Raw genomic sequence first — 24,394 nt, 5'->3', positions numbered from 1 at the left:
ATCCCTAGAAGTTTGATCCCATAGTCCTGAAACACCCTGTATATAAGATCTATACATATATGTATGTATAACAGAGTTCATGTTTTCATTAAATATCTGATACAATGAAACTTCTTGAGGTGTAGGTTTCGGTTTTAGTAACCGGAATAATTTTTTCCAGGTATTTCCTCTTGGATGTTTCGCAGATGCATTAATCTTTTCCGTCGGCATTTTGTTCTCACGGTTGCAATAAGGCCCATTATCCAATATATACGTATAAACATAAAAGTTCAGTTGGGTAAATGCCAGGATACGTCTGAAATAACTCAACTGTTTCTATTTCTTTCCTCGTGCTCCCCCTGGAACAGGCAAAACTAGCAACCAGCAACCTTATCAATTTCGTCATTTTATTAACTCTAGTAGCGCATTAAGTGTTAACTCTAGTTAGCGCATAAGAGTGAGCGAAGTAAGCGACGGATTGTGCCTCTTTTGGTTCTATCCACGTTGCTTTGATCTAAGTAGATCAAAATTAACCAGATGAATAAATGTTTTATGTGTATACATACATATATGTATATTCGGGAATTGTAACAACAGAAGAATAATAATAAATGCGTTTTTCTTCGTTTTTTTTTTTAATAAACAAATAACATTTTATCTATTTGATTGGTAGATAGGTATAGTATTGCTAATTTGTGATTGACATGAAAAAGACTTTCTGAAAATTAGCCTCTGACACTTCCGTTCAAATCAATTCAAATAAAATTCAATCAAATTGCAGCAAAATTGAAACAACAAATAATACGTGACCTATCTCTTTGACCCTTTTAAAGCAAAATCATTCGTGTTCTATGAACTTTATCTCCAAGCTAATTTCCATAAAAATGCGACAAGCTTTTGTAATGGTTATATTCTTAATTTTTTTGGAAATTTAAATGAAAAAAAGGCATGCATACAAGATAAAATCCGATGTAAAAGGTGTTTTGAAAATCGTGAATCTTTAGGTATTGCAAATACCAAATATTCAACTTATAACAGGATTCAAGATTTTTCATTTTTACGTGCGGAACACTATGAAAATTTTTAAGAGATAATTTTATAAGTAATGTTAACGCTTTACAAAATGATTGAACCAAAGGTTGAACTTTAGTATAGGAGTATATTTTCCATGGAAATAGCGTAATGGCCAATAGCGAGCCTCTATTCGGTAATTAACAAGAATGTCTCACCATCTCGCTAAACTCGACAAAACTGTAATAATTTAGGACTTAGCTAAACCACCTTAATCATGCTCATCATGTTTACTTAGGATAAATAGTTATCAAACTGGATTGAATAAACATAGTTAAAAGTGATAGACCACGCTAAGATAGTCATCGCCCTCCAAACTACCGTTACCGTAATAAACTGATTAAAAGATAGATATGAGTGATTTGTAGCTTAGCCAAGCATTACCGGCACTAGAACTACTTATTTCATAAACGTATTGAAAGAAGTTATTTGTTGAACGTATTGTTGAAGTTATTTGGAAATTTATGTTATAAACTGGATAAATATTCTCATGGCTTTTGCATTCGCATTTCAATTACTATTATAATAACAATGCTGATATCAAAGTTCTTCTAACAATAATCTTTTTTTCTTATAAATTTTCATAAATTAATTTAAAAAATCTTATAATTTTTTATAAGTAATTGGAAATGCTACTCCCTGGAATAGAAAAACAAGAAAAAATAACATCAACTATAGTACAAGGTGGTTCCTGTGGTTTTTATATGCTAAATTCAGAATTTATGAAACCAGTTAGGAAATACATCATTTGAAATTGGCGACAAGTTAATCGCAAAACTAACCAACCGTGTCCGAACATTTTTTCTGGACATACACAACATGAGATAAATTGATGATTAAAAATGTCCCATAAAGTAATTAATTTGATGGTAATTTAGTAGTTCCAAATAGCCCCTACTACGATGCCCGCAGCTTCATGCGTCTAGTTTCTACTACTATACTAGTAGAATTGAGAATTTGGATCAGTCACAATGTGGATTGGGAAGTCCCGATTCTGCTACCCTCCGGGCATCCGGAAGGTATATCTTTGATAGATAGCTTTCGATATAATATCATTCGGTTTGAAAGAACTTAAAATTAAATCTAACCTGAACTAACCGATATTATGGTCAAAAAGACTCATAAGCTAAGTGAACATATAAAATTAAGTAATCAAATTTAAGAATATGTTTGCTAATTGGTTTGTTATGAAGCCTCCGTTATCGTCGCTCACCAGATAAAAAAGCAATATAAAGCAATATAATTTGATATAAGTCGTCAAATTTTCGAATATCTTGAGGCACAAACATCCCAGAACCCAATCCATTGTCGTGCGACAACCACATGAACTTAAAACTTTGATACAAGAACCTCCGTTCCAAAGTTCATTGCGCTCCAACGATCTTGTACGACAAAGTTTTTATGCAAAATCACACTAGATCACCTAAACAGGCACTGATCTGCCTTAATTGATCGGGTAATGAAAAAAATTGGCGACCATATGGTACCGACGGAAAAACCTAAAAAGACGTGACGGTTCTAACAGATTTTCAAGATTCCTTACTTGTAGTGAGAATTAGAAGATCCTAGTCGGAAGAAGGTCGACAATGGCAAGAAAAGAACCAGGTAAAACAAAGAGATCGTTTTTCAGATCGCGTGCAATTATGTTGATCTCTCTAGTAAAAGATCTCTTTTAAGTAAATATATATAGATTGATTTTTGAATTTACGCAATTTAGTTTAAGTAACCAGATAATGATACTAAGGACTCCCTGAGTACTCCCTGAACTCATGAGTTTAACCATTTCGCCTTTGCCGAATGATCAGGAACGATCCATAACGGATCCATAAAAGGTGAATGCCAAAATGGGAATGAAATGGCGATTAATATGCAATAACTCGTGCGATAATCCATAATGATCACCCTCATGGTCGTATTTGCCTGGAGTGTTCGGTCTTTATTATTTTAAATCTGTTGGTGTTTCACTTTGTAAAGCCACAATGGAGAGTTAAAAGCCGAAGTGTGTTTGACAAGATCTGTATACCGTGGATCGGCTATAGGAAATATTTTTAATCGACCGGTAATTTTTTATCGAGATACACAGAGAAGACCGCTCCTTTGTGTTACTGGGCGCTAATGCATTCAGGTTCGCCTTTGAGCATTTTCAATCTTCGTTTTCGTTTTTGCTTAAAATTTTGCCATTTAAATGATTTTATTGGTCGGGTACCCACTACTCAAGGTTGCTTACGAGGACTAATGAGAAGCAGATGCAATTGTAAGCCGGTGATTCACTTATGATTCCGGGATTAAAATAATAATGCGGCATGTGTTTGTTCAGATTCATTAATTGCTCTTAAAAATAGAAAATTTCCCAATTCAGTCTGTTGGCTTTCCAGGGATTTAAAAAATGTTACAAAAATTTTTCAAAAATGTATAAAAACTCTCTCAAAAGTGAATATAGTGTACCTAGCAGGAAAATTTGCATATTTTTGGCCAACAACGTAAACTGAGCAAGTATCAGACTTGGACTAGCGAACTTACACCTATCTGAAACAATGCCGTTTGTGATGTCAAAACACTTCAGAAAATGATCACTTCTACGGGAATTGTAGAAAACCAAAGTTCCAGAAATAAAAAAAAATTGATAGTTCTAATACTTTAATAAATTCAACCATCTTGGAAATTTTGATAAAACTTTGTAAAACTTAAAAAACCGTTAGGAACTCAAATCTTAGGCCCTTTAAATTCTTATAGAAAATAAATGTAAGATTTTTTTATAAAAGGTAATTATTAAAAAAATCTCAAGTAGACATTAAAATATCAGAGGTAAGTTTTAGATAAATTCATTTGCAGTTATTTATTCGTCAGATGTTTGTAAATAACAAATATGACCCATTATTTGCAGGTGTAAAGACAGTTGAAATATTTCAAGTCAGTCGAAAATTGTAGAGAAGGTCTAGAAAATCTCTAGGAAATATTGAGGAAATTTCGTAATCCTAAAAAATTCAGTGAAACCTTTTACGACAGTTAAGAAATCAGTGAAAAACTTTGAAGATATCACAAAAGTGTCAAAATTAAATACTTATTAATGATCGGTAGATTTTGCCGTCTTGTGTTAGTGTACTGTGTGTAATAGTGAAAACATCCGTTTCCTGAATATCTCCGTAAATGCACTAGACTTGCCCACAAGACAAACGGCTGTTACTGAAAGGAGTTTTTCCCAATTTTTACACATTACTAAAATGAAAATTTGAATTTTTTATGATATAATTATAAACATCTCTCTCATTGGCGAGTGCACAGATTTTTTCACATTTATATAGCAAGAATTAAAGAATTTCTCGTGTCAAATGTGGTTTAAACAATGTATAGGAACTTTAGAGCAAAGCGAATTTGGATCTAATCTGTGAAGTGCCATTAATCACTCGGTTCTATCTGTGTTTATTTCAGAGACAACACTTTCATCTTTGAAGAATGCATGGAATGTTTTTTAAGTGTCAAAAATTTATTACTCCAAAAAACCAAATTCATTCAAACAATCATATCAAATTTCAACCATTAATCAGCTCTTATTAAGGTGCGTTAGAACTTCTGAATGTGTTAATTTAGAATACCTTTTAGAATAGAACGCGTATTGTTTGCGTTGAGTCACCACTGGCCGAGCGTTTTCGAAATTATTATAGTTTTTAATTTCTCAATTTTTAAATTAATTTCAACTTATAATACTTCATTTTATATCTATAGTGTTATTTATTAATTATTAAAAAAGGAGGGGAAGATATTTTTTAATACATCGTTATTGCAAAGTAGTAAAAATTTAAAATACAAATTGTTGTCGCATTTTTAATCAAAATTGTCTGTTCTTTCTTTGAACGTAGAAATATGATGAACTTTAAATTTAAAATAGCAAAATTGATGTCAGTTTCGGTTAAAGTGGAGGTCACACACCTTTCACAAGGGGGCTAATTATGAGCAAAAGAAAAGGTAACTTTTCTTTTAGAAAATTCTGACATAATTTAGACAGTTAACCTGAATGAACCTGAACAGTTGGAGTTAAAATTTCTTAGAAAAAATTCATTTGTTATATTTTGCTTGGTCACCAGTTTCTTAAGTTTGAGAAATTTCTTGAAAATGGTTAAATTCTGCTCTCTTTTCAACCTGTTTTCGAGCTGATGCCATATTTTATCATTTGAAGAATGTGTTCGTTAAATAGTGGTACACATCGAAGATAAAACGCAACATGAGATCAATAACGGAATTCACCTTTACTCGTATTTCCTGATCGACAACAAGCCTCTCCAATGATGGCGAAACCTTGCCGAGCCAATTATCACGTCATGTCTTTGCCGTAATTATCGCGATAATGGCATGGCCTTTTGATTTACTAATCCTTGTTTTGCATCAGATCAAATCATATACCCACCGGGCATTCTACAGAATGCCTTCTTAGCATGTTTTCAATAGGCTTATCTGCGGATCGCTCCTACCGCATTTCAATTACCCTACGCCACTGATTTATCAAATCCTATAAACAAATACCTGATCGTGCGGCCCCTTTCTGCTCTCTATCTAATTAAATCTGTTCTCCCGAAACATCTAACGTGAGAAAAAATCATCAGAAGAGTTCCGATTTTATCTGCTTAAATTATTGTACCAAAAACAATGTTGTGACACGTGTTTTTTTCTTCTAAATGGCTCCGGCTTCGGATTGAAGATGCACGGTTATGGTTTTTGAAACTCTAGAAAACCCAGAGCTTTTGGGTATAATTTATGTCGGTTTCTTGGAAGTTGGACTTATAAAAATAGACATTTTTTTGAGTCAAAGCAACAGAAGGGAACTTTCTATTTTACTACTGAGACACTTTGCTGAATTCAACGCGCTTTTCGATCAATCTCCATTACCTACACCAAGAGCAATGTTTTATAGCAGTTTTCAGAACTAAGTAGACAACAGAGGGTACCTGAAGAAATAAGAAAGAGGAGCGTAACTAGATGATTATCGTAATAAACTAGTCTAGAAAATATCACTCTTCAGTCTGCCCGTCTGAGAACGTGTTCTGTTTTTACTGTTGGTGTTTCTTGCATGGAGGAAGATATGCAGCCTTCAGATTTTGTGGTTGTTTTGCCAACGAAGATATGGCTAATTCGAAGGATGGAGTCGATGCCTATACAAGAATTTTTCATAACTTGTCAATTAAATAAACATAAAATTAATTACCTTCTTATCGTTGATATAAATTAATTTTTTGTACCGGTCAGCATATAAAATCTAGATGATTTTTATTTTTTAATGAATGATTAGTTCAAATGGTTCAAATGGTTTAAGGAGATGGAAAAATCAATCAAGTGTTTATACAAGGCGTTTCTGAATAGATGATAAAAATTTTAATTGATGAATCCTGAGCCAAATTTAAGACGAAAAGTTCATATAAACACATATCCAAAAATGCTTCGTCTTCGATCTACAAGGTGTTAAAAAACACTTTTTTTTTCGTTTTTTTTTTAATTGTTTATTTTTTTATCGAAACTTGCTGAAAATTTGAACATACCATACAGCGGGTATTTCCTTTATACGAAAATTTTCGGACTTTGATTTCATATACGGGGTGATGCCGATTGGTGAGTCTTGAGCTCTCATTTATCATATATTTTTTTCTGTTAATATTTTGATTCTTTTATGCAAATTTCTGAAATCTACATTGAGTTAACTCACTTTTCAGTCTCTTGCAAAATTTCGCTTAAATCGATGGTTTAGGTAATATTCGCGATAATAGCTAAGTGTTCACATCAATCAATTTAAATAACAAAGTAATACTTACTAATAGATAGCATCACCCCGTATATGAAATCAAAGTCTGAAAATTTCTGTTTGTAGAAAACACTCAGTGTATGATATGTAAAAATTTTCAGGAAGTTTCGATAAAAATTAAACAAGTAATTAAAAAAACGAACAAAAGAGTGTTTTTTAACATCTTGTGGATCGAAGACGAACCATTTTTGGACACGTTTTTATATGAACTTCTCGTCTTAAATTTGGCTCAGGATCCACCCATTACAATTTTTACCATCTATTCAGAATCACCCTATATACTGCTTTTTCAATTTGCGGGGAATTATAATCAGTTTTAATCTGTTGTAGTTGTGAACACTGTATGTATTGGCTGACACTTTCGATAATGGAAAAGTGCTACTTTTGTTATTTTTGGGGTTTGATTGGAATATTTCTGTAACGTCTTCAAAGCGTCACGCCACGATAGTATTTGCTTCTACACAGAGTGATTTCAAAGTTGGGGAAATTCTTCTATATTTAAAGATAGCATTCCATTTCAGACTAATTGTTATGTCATTCTGTCGTTTCTGGAGTCTCAGGTATTTGATTATGAATGATGCAGAATCAGCAGTTTTCAGCGACTTCCCGAAGACATTTGATTGTCTCAATTATAGAGAAGAAAGTCCAGAATTGGTTGTCTGGGAGAGGACAGAGTGCGAAATATGGAGGTTAAATATCGTATGGTCCGGAGGTACGCATAAGGGTTTTGCAGGAATCTACAGGGTGTCTTATTAGTATGAAATAGTCTGATTGGATAAAAACGGTTAGATTATTTGAAGTGAATTTCGTAAAATTTTTTAAGCATACAAGGTGTCCCATAAAAGTGTGACATTCCTAAATTATGTTCTTTAAATAGAGGTTTCATGAATGTTAATATATAACCAAAGTTACGCTTGACGAAAAAAACAAACATTAATGGAGGTATTAAAAAATGGAAGAGACACTCATGATTTTTATAGCGAGGACACTCGTCCCTGTATCTTCTTTAACTAAAGAAAAAAAATCAACATTAGAAAATTGAGAGAGGCGTAATGGATATTACAGAAATATCGGTGAAATAAAACTGACTTTCTTTGAAATTAAAAACTGAAAGGAATATGTCTGGTTTTATATAGCGTGAAATCTCTAAGAGTCTCTTATTCCTAAAGAGAAAATTGAAGTCGGAGGCGTACTAGACTGAAATATTGATTATATTAATCCAAATACATACATTTTTCGTAAATTCTTGCAAAGAAAGTTAGTAGCTCATTTCATCATTAGTGTTGCTCAAGTTATTCTACAGAGTGTTATCTTTAAGAGTTAATTGGAATTATTTTATTACATTTAACTGAAAAGAATTAGCAACACTAAAAAACTGACTTTATTGTCATTTGAGCAATTATTTTCCTTGAATCGACTCGTTAGGATTTCTTGTCCTTATCCTTACTTTTTTTTGTTAAGTTATTTGCATATGTCATAGGCTTCTGCCTTTGCTCTCCAGTTGTAAGTTATCACGAAATATCATCATAACAGATATCACTTAGAAGTTTCTCTATCGGTTTTCGGTGTTATTGTCCAATGTGCAAGTTTATTTTCTAGATCGTTTCATTTTATTTCAGATTTGTTGTGGGAAAGTTTTATTTATTTATTTATGGATCACATGCATTGGTATATGTATATTTTCATGATATATTCGATTTTTAATGTCTTGATTCCTTTTAGGGCATTCTTTAGCTCAATACAAGACTTCGCCTCGCCCATTTTTGCCTCTTGCTTTTATAAATATAACTGTTTATTTGATGATTTACTTCTTTTACTCCTATCAACTTGTTTCTTATTTTGTGGTATCTACGTCTTTTTTTTTTGGTTATTTCCTTGTTCCAACATTCAGAGTATGTCTTGGATTGTTTTCATTGTTACAAAAATTTCTAAACAATGTTATTTCACTTTAATTGGAATCCCATATTTCTCATAAACTTTTTAAAATAAGCGAAAACAACAAATAAAATGTTTTTTATTAAAATAAAGTTGAATAAGTAAAATGTGAAAAGATGTTTTGACAAACTGAAATTTTTCAAAATTTAAATTGGAAATAGCGACCATTATTTTGGATACAAGATTCAATACGTTTTTGTTTCATTTTTTTTTTCATTGTCGATGGTTCCTGGTAAACTATATTTTTAATATATCCCCACAAAAAAAATCAATGCAAGTAAGATCGGGCGATCTTGCTGGCCATAATTGAGGTTCTCCTCGTTCAATCCATTTTTGAGGAAATAAATTATTAAGGTCTCTCATGTTTCGATGAAAATGTGCGGGAGTTTCATCTAATTGGAACCAGATCTTTCTTTTTATGATTAATGGCACGTCTTCCAATAATTCTAGAAGTCTATTTTCAAGGAATTCTTGAAATATCTGGCCGGTTAAATGACTTTCAAAAAAATATGGACCTATGACGAATTGATCCACAATTCCGTCCCACACATTCAGAGACCATCTATGTTATCGGTCGACTCGGCGAAAATCTAATAGCCTTTCATCGGCATAATAATGAAAATTATGTTTTTTACTAGACCATTATTATGAAACGTTGATTCATCTAAAAACAAGGCATAATCTAGAAAAGAGTCGTCTTGGGCATACTTGTCTAAGAAGTAATAATAGAAGTTATCTTCCAGAATCAGTTTCGTACAACTCCTGATGCAACTGCATATCATAGGGATGAAATTTAATGCTTTTCATAACTCTACTTCTACTACTTTTGCTTATACGTAAGTGCTCCTCAAGTTTACGCTGGCTTATGTGGCATTTTGGACCATGGATAAATTGATTTTCCTCTGATTGAACACATTTGCTTCTTGCGAATTTCGCTTTCGCTGCACTTCGTGTTTCTCGAAAAGTTCACAGTAATAATTTACGTGACCTTTTATTGGATGTCTTCTGTCCCGGAACTTTTTAGCATAAACTTTTGAAGCTAACAAACAATATCCTTCACATTCTCCAATTATAAGTATCCAATCAGTTTTCTCTTGTAAAGAATAACTTGTCATTTTTTGTTCAGAAACTAACATCAAACCGATACTGATTATAACAAGAATTATTACAATTTTCGTAACCATAGAAACCAATCCAAAGCATACCCTGATAGAACTTTGTTTTTAGTAATATTTTTATTTAAAATGGAATAAAACCTCATTTTGTATCACTTGAAAGGGCGTGAAGTACTAGTTCTAACAAATACAAAAAAATGTATATATTCCATTTAAAATGAAGAACATATACTAAATCATAAGCGGGTAAGATACAATTAATGTTTTTGTTCATCCTGTATATCAAATTACAAAAGAACTATCTTCAATTTGAAAAATAGTTTGTTGTTAAAACATACCGGTCAAAAAAGGATAATTAAGTAACTCATTTCTCTTAGGAAAAAAAATGTTTTCTTGACCTTTGCCTTTTTACATTTCATTAAATTTCTCAAGAAGTATTTGTTTTAGACCTATTGAATGATATACAAACTCCTACTATATTCTTCTTCTAATTTCAAATATATAAAAAAATCTGAGTTTGCATTGTATCTTTTTTTGACGTATCCTGTATAAATGAGAATATTTTTTAAATGTGCTCTATGGGATTCTACATATAAGTGAGAAATCAATTTTTAATCAAAACCATTAATAAAAACCTAATTGTCCGAAGCGCTCTTATTGGACCACCCTGTATATACAATATATTTTGGATTTTTCCTGTTGTTCCAGCGAAAATTTTTTTTCGCCTTACTGATATTGTTTTATTATAATGTCGCTAATATCATATCCAGTTAGTTTTCTCACCTGGAACCAATATGAATTAAGTTTAATCTGGAAAAAAAATTATAAGTACATGCGTTAATAGTTATTAATATACTAGTGGGTAAATATACATGCGACAAAATTCTTTGACTGAGTCACTATTCCTTAATGCCGAAAGCAAAAGTGTCAATTTACTCCCTTATAGTATAAATCCACATATCTTATGTTATAAAACCTGTCATTACAGTCCTCAAGAGAAAAAGCAAATATCGTAAGAGAGACAAAAGAAACCTTACCAGGAAAAGCGACCATACGTTGTGTAGTTCTGTCGCGGTTGATACAGTTCCTCGAAGCCATGTTCGAAAGAAGTATGTGTGCTGTATTCAATATTAAGTATTAAATAAATTAAGCAGGTGTAACAGCATTGCAGTTGCGGCCATTGGTAGCTGCGAAACGGCTGATGCAGACCCCTTCGGTTCCGAAGAAACGAGTTTAGATTGGACAATCGTTCTTTAATGTGAACATCAAGAATGCCAATCTCAATGGTATTCTTGTGGTCTATATGGGAATTTATAGTTTAAATTTGCATATTTCCGAAATCGAAGCGTATGAGAAGTTGCAACACTTGACAATGTCGAGAAAGGGGTAAAATGAATAAGTCAGGCCGACATGAAGGAATGCTTAGGCAAAAACTCACAGCAAGTTGAGATCAAATGGCAATAAATCAATGAAAGAATTTAACATATAAATAAAAAAAATTGTAGATCAGATTTAGTTGGGGACAATCCTGCCCACAGACCGTTTCCCACGGGGATTGAGACGGTTTCCTGGGGACTTACCTGTTGCGAACAAATGTGGGAAAGCAAGACCGACGCGGTCAAAAATTCCTGCGATGACCGTCCGGCAGCAAATAATGGTTTATGCCGGACAATCGATTGTTTTTCAACATTCGACCGGGCCATCTGTGTCTTGATGAATAGACTGGGAACAAAAACGAGGCAGTTGTCGAAATTAGAAGTCCGGGAAGCGGACAGGCTCCGGCGCCGTGGAATGCTTTGACAACACCGCCCCTTTCCGACAACACCGCTGATCGAAATGGGATAATGTGGGTCACCTATAATGGGTTCTTCCATATCGCACATGGGACCAAAATATTTCCAGAAAATGCAGGAATTAATTTTCATTCATTTCTGACTTTCACTTATCGGCAATTTTTGAAAATATGGGAAATTTCGAAGAATTTCTATCTCTTTTCTCAGAAAGTGTTAAGAAGCTTATACATACGTTATCATGGTTCCACCACCTCAGATTTAGCTTTAGTCTAATTTTATCCAATATGACTTGCATTTCAGAAACTATTAATATAAGACAGCCTGGATAACCGTCTAATCGAAGTTACCCAATAAGGCAAGAAGAGAGCAGGCAAAGAATTGATAAAACATTATCGGAGAGGACTCCACGCTAATGAAATTCAAAGTTACATCTACATCTATCTAGTATATGTATGAATTGTTGAAATATGAATGCAGATTTAATATTTTTCAGCTATTCCAATTTCTGAGAATTTAGTGCAGAAAACGTAAAAGCGGTATCTTGAGGACTGATTACGTAAGTTTCTAGTAGATACCTTTAACTACAAGTTCAATCATTCCACATTCATTTATGGTCAATTTTATAAGTCAAGCTTGCAGTGAAGATCTAACATATTGATTTAAACTCAAAAATAATTATTTCGGATTGGTGATTCTTCAGATGTCTTCTACGTGAACCTGTATAACTGGCCGTGGAGTTAAACCTTAGATTGAGTGAAATTTCACAACTGTGCCTCAAACTTTTGAGAAACAGTTGCGAATGGTAGCGAGTGCTGATGAATACTCGCCTCAATCAAATGCCTTTTTTGGAGTTAAAAATTACAAGATGTTGATTTAAGTCTCAATAAAATTACTGCAAATTTAATAGATAAGCGGTAGGAAAGTCAAAAAATATATTTTAGCAGAAAAATACGCAAATCCAACGAAAACTGATTTTAATCTATTCTATATATATATAATCTATATAGAATAAATACGGGGGAAAAATCATGTGTTTTATTCGTGACTCACTCCAAAGCAAATTTATTGCTTGAGCTTTTGCTTCGAAGCCTCGTTGAAAACGGTAATTGCTCTCTGCGAAAAGGGCATCCTTCACTTCATTCACTCAAAACGTCATGATGTGTAATAAAAGAATATTTATTTGTTTCACAAGACGAAAAACTAGCTATTTCTTAGCTTACCTATCAATATCCCTTCAGCAGAAAAATTGCGTTTTCTCCTAGTAAAACATATGATTTCTGTAATTAGTACTGAGTGATCCACTTCTTTCCGTATAATAAAAAAATAAAAAACTAAAGGAGTAAAAAAGTGACTAATGATGCACTAGAGGCTGCAACATACTTTGAATGCCTAGGTAGTAAAAGATTTTATTTAGAGCCTAGGTATTAAAAGTGATATTTTGTAGCCTGCTTTCTGCCATTAAAAGGTAACTTTTTTGTAAATCGGAGAAAAATGTCACAGTCCAATTACGCATTTTGCCAATATAATAAGTACTATGTTTTGTGCTTATAAGAAGAAACAGAAGTTTACGAAATGCGTATTATTTTTACAGTTATTATAATAGTCTCTTGGGTGTAACTTAAGTTTCATAAATGAAAACCATGTATTTGTGCATTTTTTATTAATTTTTATAGATAGATAGTTGTATTTAGTAACCGTTTAATTAATAGTAAAACATGTTGCGTTCAATGGTAAGAAGCATAAGTCACGAATTTCATGAGTTGAAAATCAAATATTAATAATTATGATTTAAAAAATCTTCAGTTGTTGCTAATACGAAAACATCTTCGATTAAATTTAACTGGAAGTCTGGAATGAATGTAAAACTTTAAAACTGGGCCGTAAAATTTCAGGACAGAGTTGGGAGTGAAAGCGGATCCCATCGAACACCAGTCCAATATTCAATTTTGCATGAAAAATGTCTTTAATGTTAATTTCTAACCACATAGGCAGTTCTTCACATTCTCTAATCGCACATTTTATCCATTTAATGGTTTTGATTCCTTTGGTTCATAAGGAGGAAAGATCCAGAGTGTAAAAAGTTCACATATGGGAAAGTTTTTGCAATGTGCATGCTACAATGATAACATTCCTTTCTCTTTAGATTTTCATCTAATAAACTGAAATTACTTAGTTACATACTATCACAAAAAGCTTAAGTGTAACAGGATGTTCCACTTAAGCACTCTCAACATTTTCATCTCTTTGCACTTTATAAATTATTATACCAACAAGTTTCGAAATGTCTATCTGTCTAAATGTTTCGAGCTACCTTGTATATTTTTACTACAATTTAAAAATATACTACGCACTATTTTATACACAACTTCACATCGCACTAATCCCGCTTATGTGGAACACCCTGTATAGGATAATAACTGAAAACCAAATTATTATCCATTCCATCGAATTGTGCGAACCGCACAAACCGAAAGAATTACAGCAAATAGTAACGTTTCAAGTACCCACTTCACATTCCAATCATTTCTAATTTTAAATTTCCAAGTTTGTATTTATTTAGGAACTATACGAATACTGATCAGGATAAGTATAAAAACAATTTTTTTAACTAGATGTATCAATCTTATCTGCAAAAACTCGGTTTTGGAATGTTCAGTACCTACTACCTACTTTGAGGTAGGTAAAGAATTCTATTGGGTTATGAGGATGTTTATCAGTTTACAAGTTGTTTGAAAGTGTCTGATGCATGTGCCTCAGGAACTCAATTTTCTCGGTGAAAATGTCCAAATATGCATCTTTGGATGACTATAACTATGCGAATATGAGTGAAAGTGACATTACTTTGGAGTTGTTGGAGTCCACGATTTGTAGGAGGCAGGTGAGCATCAGAGTTATGAATTCAGTGAATACGGGAGAAATATGCCGAACAAGTAGCCGCGAAACTGTAGCAAAAAATGCGGCCATTATTCACCTGTCGGTGGATTTATCGTGCGATATTTCATCCGGGAAGAATCGGGTACCCTACCCTAACAGAACCCATTTAGCAAGAGTTATCAAAAGGTTTACAACGGCATAAATAATCTTCTGCAGTGCAAGTGCAACAGGTATTTTAACAAATTAAAAAGAAGCCTTGGCTGTCGGTTCCTCGAGTGCACATAAATATGGTGCTTTGTCGGAAAGCCATATGATAAAAGACGAAACGAGCCAAGATTAATATTAATTTATTTTATCTTGACACTGCATTTGGTCATGTAATACCCGTTTAATTCGTTTAAAAGGTTCGGGCTATTCAGCTGAAAAAATAAGCCAAGATATAATGTCAAATAGTACCTATTAAGACGTCAACAATTTTGATGAATTGTAGTCGTTTGCCTCGGTCAGCAAGTCATACCACGAAGCTGATGGCGGCACACGGCACAGAAGAGTTGTTAACATGTTAACAAGGCGCTTTTGTACAAGGAATGTGCACCGGTCTAAATAGTTACAAACCCTTTTAGGGTACATAAGCTTCATGGGATTATTATTCGTTCCCTATTCGAAGAAAGTTCTAGGCGAATCAAATTATCAGAAGTTAAATGTACTTGGGACATTACTACTAAGAATAGTACCTATTGGTAAAATGCAAGTAAGCATGAACACCTATGCGGAAACAATGGAAATGATTGTTGCAACAGTTGTTAGTTTTCTAACAAGTCCGGGAAAGATGCATTCTTCAAGAGTTAGAGACAATAATTTTTTCACAAGCATATTGTGTCTTTAGATACTTTGTTTGTACGTAGATGTAGCCTTTCACAGGATTTTAACAGAAAAACAATTCAGCAGTTTGATGTATGACACAAATTATACTTTTTTCAATTGAGACACCCTATATATTATTATTTGAATAGACACTATCTCTAATAGTTTTTAGGTTAACGAATAATTTCTTTTCAATAAAAATAATGTGTTAGGCAGAAAATACCATTGAACTTAATGGAAAAGGGAACTTCAAAAATACACGCAACGACTGATGAGCAAAATAGAAACATCTAAAAAACAACAATTTTGACATGAATATTGTTACTTTTCACAACGCTCTCATCAGTAGCTAACTTTCCCAGTGCTACATTATGGAACAGAATCCTTAATTAGCGTGATAACTAATAGAGATAATATAATTAAAATTAATCGTTAAATCAGAAAAATTAAGGCAATAACTACTTTGAGTAGAGACTTGCACGCGATCCTCCTTCTCGCACTAGTACGAGAAAGTAAAACGAGTAAAATAACAATTTTTCCTATATTAAAGCAGTTTCAATTTACATAGAACCAGGACGAATCATAACTAATTTGAATCAAAATTAGGACCACCTGCATTTGATTTAAAACAAAGATGTCACAAGTAGTGTTTGTTAATATAAAAAAATTAGATTTAGTACGTTTTGAGCGGTTCAGGCAATAACAAGAAAACTACTTAAATTGGAAATTTTAAACTACTTTTTTGTTAGTTATTTCACATTTATTTTATCTACTTCTGCGTCCGCGCCAAAAGTTCCAACCTTAAATATTTCTCGCATAAAATGAATTTATATAATAAACATTCTGTCAATTGTCGGTTAACCGAAATCGTTTTAAATCGAAAACGCTTTTTTTTATTTTGACAACTAAAGTGACAGTTTTCATAATCTAAACAGGTGACTAAACAGGCTTCATTTCGCAACTAGTTACATAATTAAAGCAGGTAGCTTCTTCTCGCAACTTAATTAATAAATGCGACCAGTAACAACAATAGTTATTGTAATTTCACACAACAGGATTTACATGATTTCTTCATGGTATAGCAAAATTAGAAAAATCATGTATGAAATTGATTAGGAAATACCATCTGACAGCAGGTTGTGAACCGTAACACAGGTCATTGATTAAGCCATTTCCTATTTACAATCAACCATCTGACTGATAATTCAAAACGGTTCAATTTATCCAAGATACACCTCTGATATTTTAAAGTCCCCTTAAGGCTTTATTGATCACCCTTTACACGATTTTAGGAGTTATTTGTGTGCAGGGGCCTTAATAATTTTCCTTCTTTTCCCTATTAGATTAGGAATTTCCTTTCTAAAATACGTTGTTTTAGAATGTATGAACAGGATTTCTGCTCATAGACGTAGAATTCGAGACCAGGTTTTACATTCAAGAATGAGAAAAATATTTGCTATAAATTTAAGTTAAGAATTAAGCGCCAATGTTTTTTACATAACAATTTTTAAGATTTAATATCCTGCATTTCCATTACGGACCATGTTTATTAGATTTTATTTTGTAATTTTGGACGTAGAATCTTCCCCAGAATTCTCAGTTGAAGCTGTCCGAATTATATATTTTTTACCGTTTCGTAGATATTTAAATACTGATTTCGAATATAAATACATGTGTATATTTTCCGTATTTCATAAAACAATAATTGACTTGTGTGTCATAAAAATGAGATATTTTACCTTAAGGTAAATAAAATTGGTTTTGTACCTTAGAAACAATTTTTTAAAATGCTGAAATTAAGTTTTACTTTTACCCTAAATAGTAATTTCAAGTAATAATTTAGAAGAAGTGGGAATTTTTTCGTCATCCATCATAATATCATAACATTATTTTCACGTCATCTCCGACGAAAATGATGTTATATGTAATGTAGGAAAATTTCCAAGACATAAAATACTTGATTTTCTAAAGATTAAATTATGTTAGAAATTAATCTTTAATTAAGCAGGACTGAACCTCAAAAAATTAAAATTTAAATCGAAAATTTTGTATCTTTTACAAGAGTCGGTTCACCTATCCGGGGACACACGGTATATTGAAATCTACAGATTTCGTGACACAATATTGTTAACCTCACAGAAAAAAATGAATGCTTGTTTTGAATATTTAAATCCACAACTACTTTCCTTAGTTAATATCAAATAAATGCATTTAAAATAAGAATATAGGACGAATCATATTACTTTTAATATTGTTAGGAAGGTCAGATTGTCAGTTCGAGATTTCCCTAAATCTAGAGAACAATCAGATTGAAGAAAAAATTGCCTAACTTGGCAACACTGCAGAAAGTGTAATTGTTGCATTTGTGTTTAAATAAAATTTCTTGTGTCTCAAAAAGTTCGAAATAATAATTTACCTGATATTTTTTTCGTATGAAGAGAAGATCAAGCAAGAAGTGCTCGATAAAATAATGAAATGCATTTTTGAATTAAAAGTGATTTTTATTAGCCATTTCAGGCGACCTGAACTAATTTAAAATTTGAAGCACATAATAAACGTTTAATGAAATTTTAATTTTCTATCCAGTATCGTTAAACTGACGTCGAGCACCAATTGAAAAACGGTTTTTGTATTACTTACGAGAAAAATATAAAATGTTAAACAATCTCTCGAAAATATTCACACATTATAGTTTTACCCGAGGTTTTATCTTTCTTTTAATTGTCGCAAATATGCTGATAATTCCAAGGAATGTCCCTGTATCTTATCTTGATATTAAATATAAGAAATTCCTGGGTCGATATCAATGTTCTCTTCTTCTTACGTCACAAGAGCAATAGAAGATATTTCTATGATCTCTTTTCCAATTATTAATAAAGATATATGCAACATAGCTCGAATTGCCTATCCTCTAAATCGAATTAAGCTGTTTCCTAATTTTATGCAGGAAATTTATAAATGTATTATAAACAACTCAGCAATATCTCTTATTTCCAGCGATTTCTTCATACGTCTCAGCTTATTATAGTTCCTTTAGAAACACAAAAGTTTTTCCAACATTTCTCGTATGATCTTCCTCAAATTTCTTGCATTTCCTAAAGTTTCCCAGTTCTTAATGGTGCTAATTTTTCGTTCTAAACATGGAATATTTCAATAGTCATTGAAATTCAAGAAAAAGGCGAGAAATTCATTTTCGCAAAACTGTACTTGATTTTTATGAAAAGAAGATTGGTCTAATGAAAAATTTAACATTATCAATTTAAACAATAGAATAAAAAATCTTAATAGCACGTAAACGCAAAAATCTGATGATTTTCAAATTCTTGAATTATCTGAAGTGGAGTATGCGATAAATATTCTAAATTTATTAGGAACAGTTATGTCACATTCCGATAGATTTCTTGAAAATGTATGAATATCTTGACCAGCCGTCCTTTATTGTGTCTAACTAGTTACCTTGTTGATTCGATATATTTAATTTGATAAATACCTAGATCAAAAAGGAGTCTCATAGTTCCATTTTAAGAGAAGGTCATTCTATAATTGCTAATATTGAATTCTTTTCATTCTTGAGCTACAATCAGTATTATTTCTTCCAAATCCTTTACAGCTTCATGACGATTTAAAGCTTCAAACATTTCAGGAGTATTAGCTTTCCCTGAAAATTTTTGACTGCATTATTAGATGGAATTTAGGTTTCAAACGATATTTTCAAGTCACGCATAAAATGAGTAAAAAGCCTAAAAAAATTTGACAAATTCATAAATCAGTACAAAGATCTCGGAAACCGTAAGTAATTTAGGGAACGTTAAATTTAAGCAAGTGAGCACATTTCAAAGCTATAAAAGACAAGCCATTCTGTTCCTTATAACTTTATGAGGACTTTTAAAGCTTTAAAAGCCATGTGAACTAATTGTCATTAAAAGTGATAAAACAATTTCAGTGTTTATAAAAAGTTGGCTTAAAAACGGAAATATCGCCGTGAACAAATCCACTCCAGTCAATGATATTTTGATTGATATAGCAGGTGTTCAATAACGGGAACTTAAGTGTTAATCAGCTACTATTAATCGCTGTATTTGCAATAACCCGACAAACACTAGCCAAAATTGAGAGGACTGGAGAAACCAATTTTTTATTATTTTTTGTAAACATTCTTTCGAATTCCATCCCCAAAAGAAAAAAGATCTAACTTTTCCCCCATTTTGTTTCAGTTCAATGTGCAACGACTGCAGGACGCACACACCCTGTCGTCGCAGGCGGCGGCAAGCAGCGCAGCGTCAAGCGCCGCGACGGCGGCGTCCGTTGGCGCCGGGAGCGTCCTGGGGGACGCGCACCCTCTCGCCGCCCACCACCATCCCCTTTACCTGCAGGGGTCCGCTCATTCCAGTGGCGGGTCAGTCAGTTCCACTGGAGGGGGCTCCCCGACGAGTCCGCTCAGGCCCGGAAAAGAAGAGGAGTGCAGTTTGCACGGGAGGAGCAGCACCGACGGTAAGTAAGGATTGACGAATAAATGTGCTCATCGTCTATCCGCAGTCTAAATCAAAAAGAACAAAAATAGAAAAGTCAATCAAATACATCATACAAATTTTTATAACAGAAAAGTTTTAATAATTTTTTCTAACTCCGACTTCTCTCTGTGATGTGATACATATTTTTTACGTTAGGTTAATATTCATTTCAAAATGTCTGTTTCTGAATTTTTGTGTTTTAAGAGATTATTAAAATAAAACCTTTAAATTTTCGCTAAAATCAAAAATCGCTTTCATTCTATATAAACACTTTACTTGTTTAAAGTTGTACTGATTCTTCTTTCAGTAATTAATTTTCCTAATTTTTTTTTCACATAACTCCTTGTATTTCGTCTGAACTAATTAACGGATATCTCATCTGAGGCGCCATTTTGTGAACCTTCGATGGTGGTTAAATTAGGCTCCGCCATAACCAGTAATCAATTTTTTTTATTGGGATCTCATACATACATAGCTTTGTTGTAGTACACGTCGGTTAATTAATACGCTTGTGTTCCTGTGCATTCCATAATTCTCCACACTTGTCTGGTTTTAATGAGGGAACATCAGAATATCTTGAATAAGAAACGTTGCTCGGTTTCATTTTGTTTTTACCGCTTTAGTTGTGTTAATTTTTTCCGTTGTAAAATAACGGATACAACCTTTTTTAAGGTAATATTGCAATCCATTGGGAATTACTTCTTATATCTCGTGGCAGTTGCATTATTCACACGGTTAAGTCAATTTTATGTACAGAGTGAGCAACTTAGAGAGATGGCCGATTGTATCTTGGAAAGTTGTGACACTGTTGACACCTGTCAAAAACTAAATATTTAGCTTTGAAAAGGTTAAGGTAGGAATATGATAGCTACTTTGCTCTAACTTAAACTATTCTGAAGAAACGGCTATAGAAAATGCAAAAAAGATTATCTTTGCGTCTATGTGTAGATTATCGAAACAGATTGAAACATCCAAACGGTCTTTCAAAAATGTTTATTTTGAGAATTAAGTTTTTAGTTTCTTATTCCCACTAGCTGTCATTTTGGAAACTGGAAAATATTTTAAACTATTTCCCCATAGTCGATTTACTGTATGTTCCCTGTTTCAACCTTTTTCAGTTAACGATTTTCGAGATGTGGTCGCCCACTTTTCTTAGTTTTACCCTCTACATTTAAAAATTGACTAGTTTCTAAATTCTACCAATTTCAATATATGCTATTTAAATATGCACTAAGATTCCACAATCCATTTTCTTGCTTCCCCTACTATTAATGATAAAAAATCTGTTGCATTGCTTGGATTCAAATAGGAGATAATAGAATTTCTGCTTATTCTGAAATCTGAATTATTATCACTGAATTCCAGAATTTCGTAAGTTTCATTTATTGTTCGGATAAGTTTTCTCTTTTATTTTTTTTTGAGAAGCATTAAAATTATTATGTGGACTCTTCTTTTTCAGATCGACAACCTGGTGTCGAAGAAGACGATGACTCTCAGGAAGCCGGAAGTTCGAGGGCGCAGTACGTCTCAGCTAATTGCGTGGTCTTCACGCACTATCAAGGAGACGCGGCGTCCGTGGTGGATGAACACTTTAATAGGGCCTTAGATAAAACATCCAGTCATACGAAAGGTAAGCACGCACACCCCCAATTTAGCAGTAAATTCTCGACCAAACTATAAATAATGAGACCGATCTTTGAGAGGCGACTTATATTCATAAAAGACACAATACAAATGAGCTCTATATGGCGCCAAAAATTTTGCATGCACAAACACTCTGATATACGATCGGCCATTAGTCAAGTCCAGCTTTAAACGAAAACACAGCCATGGGGACGTATTACAACGTTATCCCAAATAAATCACCACTTATTTATGTCAGTTCACGACCACTAATTACCCACATAAATATATCAGATTTAAAAAATATAATACATGCAGTTGCTCTACGGAGACGGAGATGTCTATCGGGTACCATCACACAACTTTGTGGGACCGAGGTCGTTTGCTGAGTGTTTCTTCTTCTGTGTAGATCATTATTTTTTGTGGACCTGCCCTTAGAAAGTGAGTCATTTGAAAAGGTGTTAGGATTGGTCAAAGTTTTTATTTTAAAGCATTTTTCATATAAGCGTGCGGTAAAAAGTTTTACGCACGCAAATCAATGCATCTCGCTGTAAAATTTGTTGAAAGGATTGGTGATCTTGATATACATGAAGCAGAACTCTTTATCATAGGTGTGCGTCTGAAGGTTTTATCGCACGCCCATATTTAATTGAATATATCAAAGACAATAAAATGAACATACACGCACTTGTAAAAAATATTATACCGAATACGTACAAAAGTATCTTAACCGCCCTCGATTTTTGACCGAACTTCGCTTCGCGTCGTTGGGTCAACTGCGATCAGCGGGTGGTAGTGTCTCTTTCCACCCTTATTAGGTAAATAATTATTTCTAACCCATCATTTGTTTTTAAGTAGATTTTCTGCAGATTTATAATAAAAATATTATATTTTTTAATTTTTATTCCTATAAATCATATGGCCTTTTTTATGAAATTTGGATCAAATATATACTTTTAGATTTATGGGAAAAAACTTCATTTTGTTTCGGAATACGGTTTGGTGTTCAATATTCTTTTGTAAAAATCTTGTTTCTCTTACTTTTGATTTTTGGAAATTTTTAAACGACTGGTGTGATTTTTGTTTTCTGGACCTTTATTGCAAAAATCATGAACACTTTTTAAAGTGTTGCATACGTTCGCAAATCTGTTCTTGTGATCTTCCAACATCTATTTGATGCCAAGCTTTGAATCTAATGCTTTTCTTTGAATCCCCCTGTAATCTCCTGGATATCTCTTGTAATTTCCTCTTTCTATACCGGTATTACACTCTTATACAACAGGTATTACAATTTACCATGTATAGTACGTACCTTCTTTTGTATTTTCGAATAACTGTTTTAAGAACGTGAATTGTGAAGAATTATGTCTTAATGGGCAAAGTTTTATAAGAATATTCAAGCGATCGAAAATCGAGGGGCGTTTACTAGTTTGTAAACTTGCTGTAAAGATTTTAACATAACACTACGTGAACTTTAACATCAGTGACTCTTAATTATCTTGCATTTACTTATCTCTCTATACATCCAACGAGTTATTAATCATGTCTGCTGGCCTATCAAAGCATCATATATTTTCTACCTAGGGAAAATATTCACCATATTAATATCTCCAATTATTCTTCATACATGTATGATTAGATACCGTTAATATACATGTAAAACAGTTTTTAGAAATTTGTCAGATAGAAAGCGAACGAGTTGCGTGTATCTCGTAGTTTGTAGAAAAATGTCCTAATGATGCACCATTTGCATTTATATAAGTAACACGACATATAAATGACAAGGACCTATCGAAAATGGCCAATATCGAATTTTTGCTTCTAGTTCGAAAGCAAAAGGCCATGAAAAATTTTGAATAACTTTACTAGACTTTTCTTCAACAAAAAAAAACATGGGAAGATGCGTTTTCTCTATATTCTATAATTACCGAGATTTCATAATCAGACATCGAAATTGTTCACCCTGTACATTAACAAAATAGCATTATCCTCATTGTCACGTTGATGTTAAGGCTTATTTAAATGACACTTTTCCTGAACGGTGGATTGGGAGACGCGGGATAATTGAATGGCCGGTACGATCACCTGACCTCACGCCTTTAGATTATTTTCTATGGGGCTATCTTAAGAGTAAGGTATACTTTAACCAATTAACAACTAGCGAAGCCTTAAAAGAAAGAATCCGTAATGAAATAAGAACAATTACCCCAGCAATACTTCAAAATGTCAAACAGGAATTCATTCATCGTCTTGCTTACTGTCGAGAAGTAGGTGGGATCCAATTTAAACATTTAATTTAATTGTTGCTTGTTGTTTTATTTTGTATTAAATCGGTTCGTTTCAGGACCAAAGAAATTTTAAAAAGAAATGAAAATTTTTAGTTTTTGATATATTCGATCGTAAATTTCTCGGGACCTGTTGCGTTTAGGTATAGGACATGGTACATGAAACACACTTAGAATTTTGCTTAGAATTCAAAAATGAAATAAAAAATAGCTGTTTCCATTTGAAAAAACAAAGTTAGTGGTCGTACTTGATTTTTGGACTACCCTGGATACATGAATTTACCATTAAAAAAACCGCAAAAAAATAAAAATCGATGTGTCCGAGGATTTTGACCGCATATGTTCGGCATGTTATTTATATGGGCTGTTCCATACAAAACTTCTACACTGTATATTCCTAATAGACTTTAAAAGTGGTTGGTGCTTATATTATCAACATTGTTGGAACACCCACACAATCATTCTTTGGTTTGAGGGTAGCATACATACGTGTACCTAGTTCAAAAATTCAATAATTTTGTCTGAATATTGGCGATCTTACACCGTTTAAAGTTAT

At 32.9% G+C, this 24,394-nt stretch overlaps 1 protein-coding gene across 2 annotated transcripts in view; it reads left to right on the top strand.

Annotated features, from left to right (window-relative positions):
* Positions 1 to 24,394, top strand: part of vg (vestigial) — a 40,997-nt gene that overhangs the window by 4,300 nt on the left and 12,303 nt on the right. The window contains exons 1-3 of one of the 2 annotated variants that reach the window (XM_066390200.1): positions 14,246 to 14,559; positions 19,634 to 19,910; positions 21,390 to 21,560. In XM_066390200.1, the coding sequence (XP_066246297.1) occupies positions 14,428 to 14,559; positions 19,634 to 19,910; positions 21,390 to 21,560 (580 nt within the window). In that variant the 5' untranslated portion in view covers positions 14,246 to 14,427. Of the gene's footprint in view, positions 1 to 14,245; positions 14,560 to 19,633; positions 19,911 to 21,389; positions 21,561 to 24,394 lie in introns of those variants that run through there. The other variant, XM_066390199.1, reaches the window with a different exon arrangement.

This window comes from Euwallacea similis, chromosome 5, assembly GCF_039881205.1.
Source record: "Euwallacea similis isolate ESF13 chromosome 5, ESF131.1, whole genome shotgun sequence".
Classification (NCBI taxonomy): Eukaryota; Metazoa; Arthropoda; class Insecta; order Coleoptera; family Curculionidae; genus Euwallacea; species Euwallacea similis.
The sequence above is the reverse complement of the archived record's forward strand: the minus strand, read 5'-3'. Positions and strand labels throughout refer to the sequence as shown.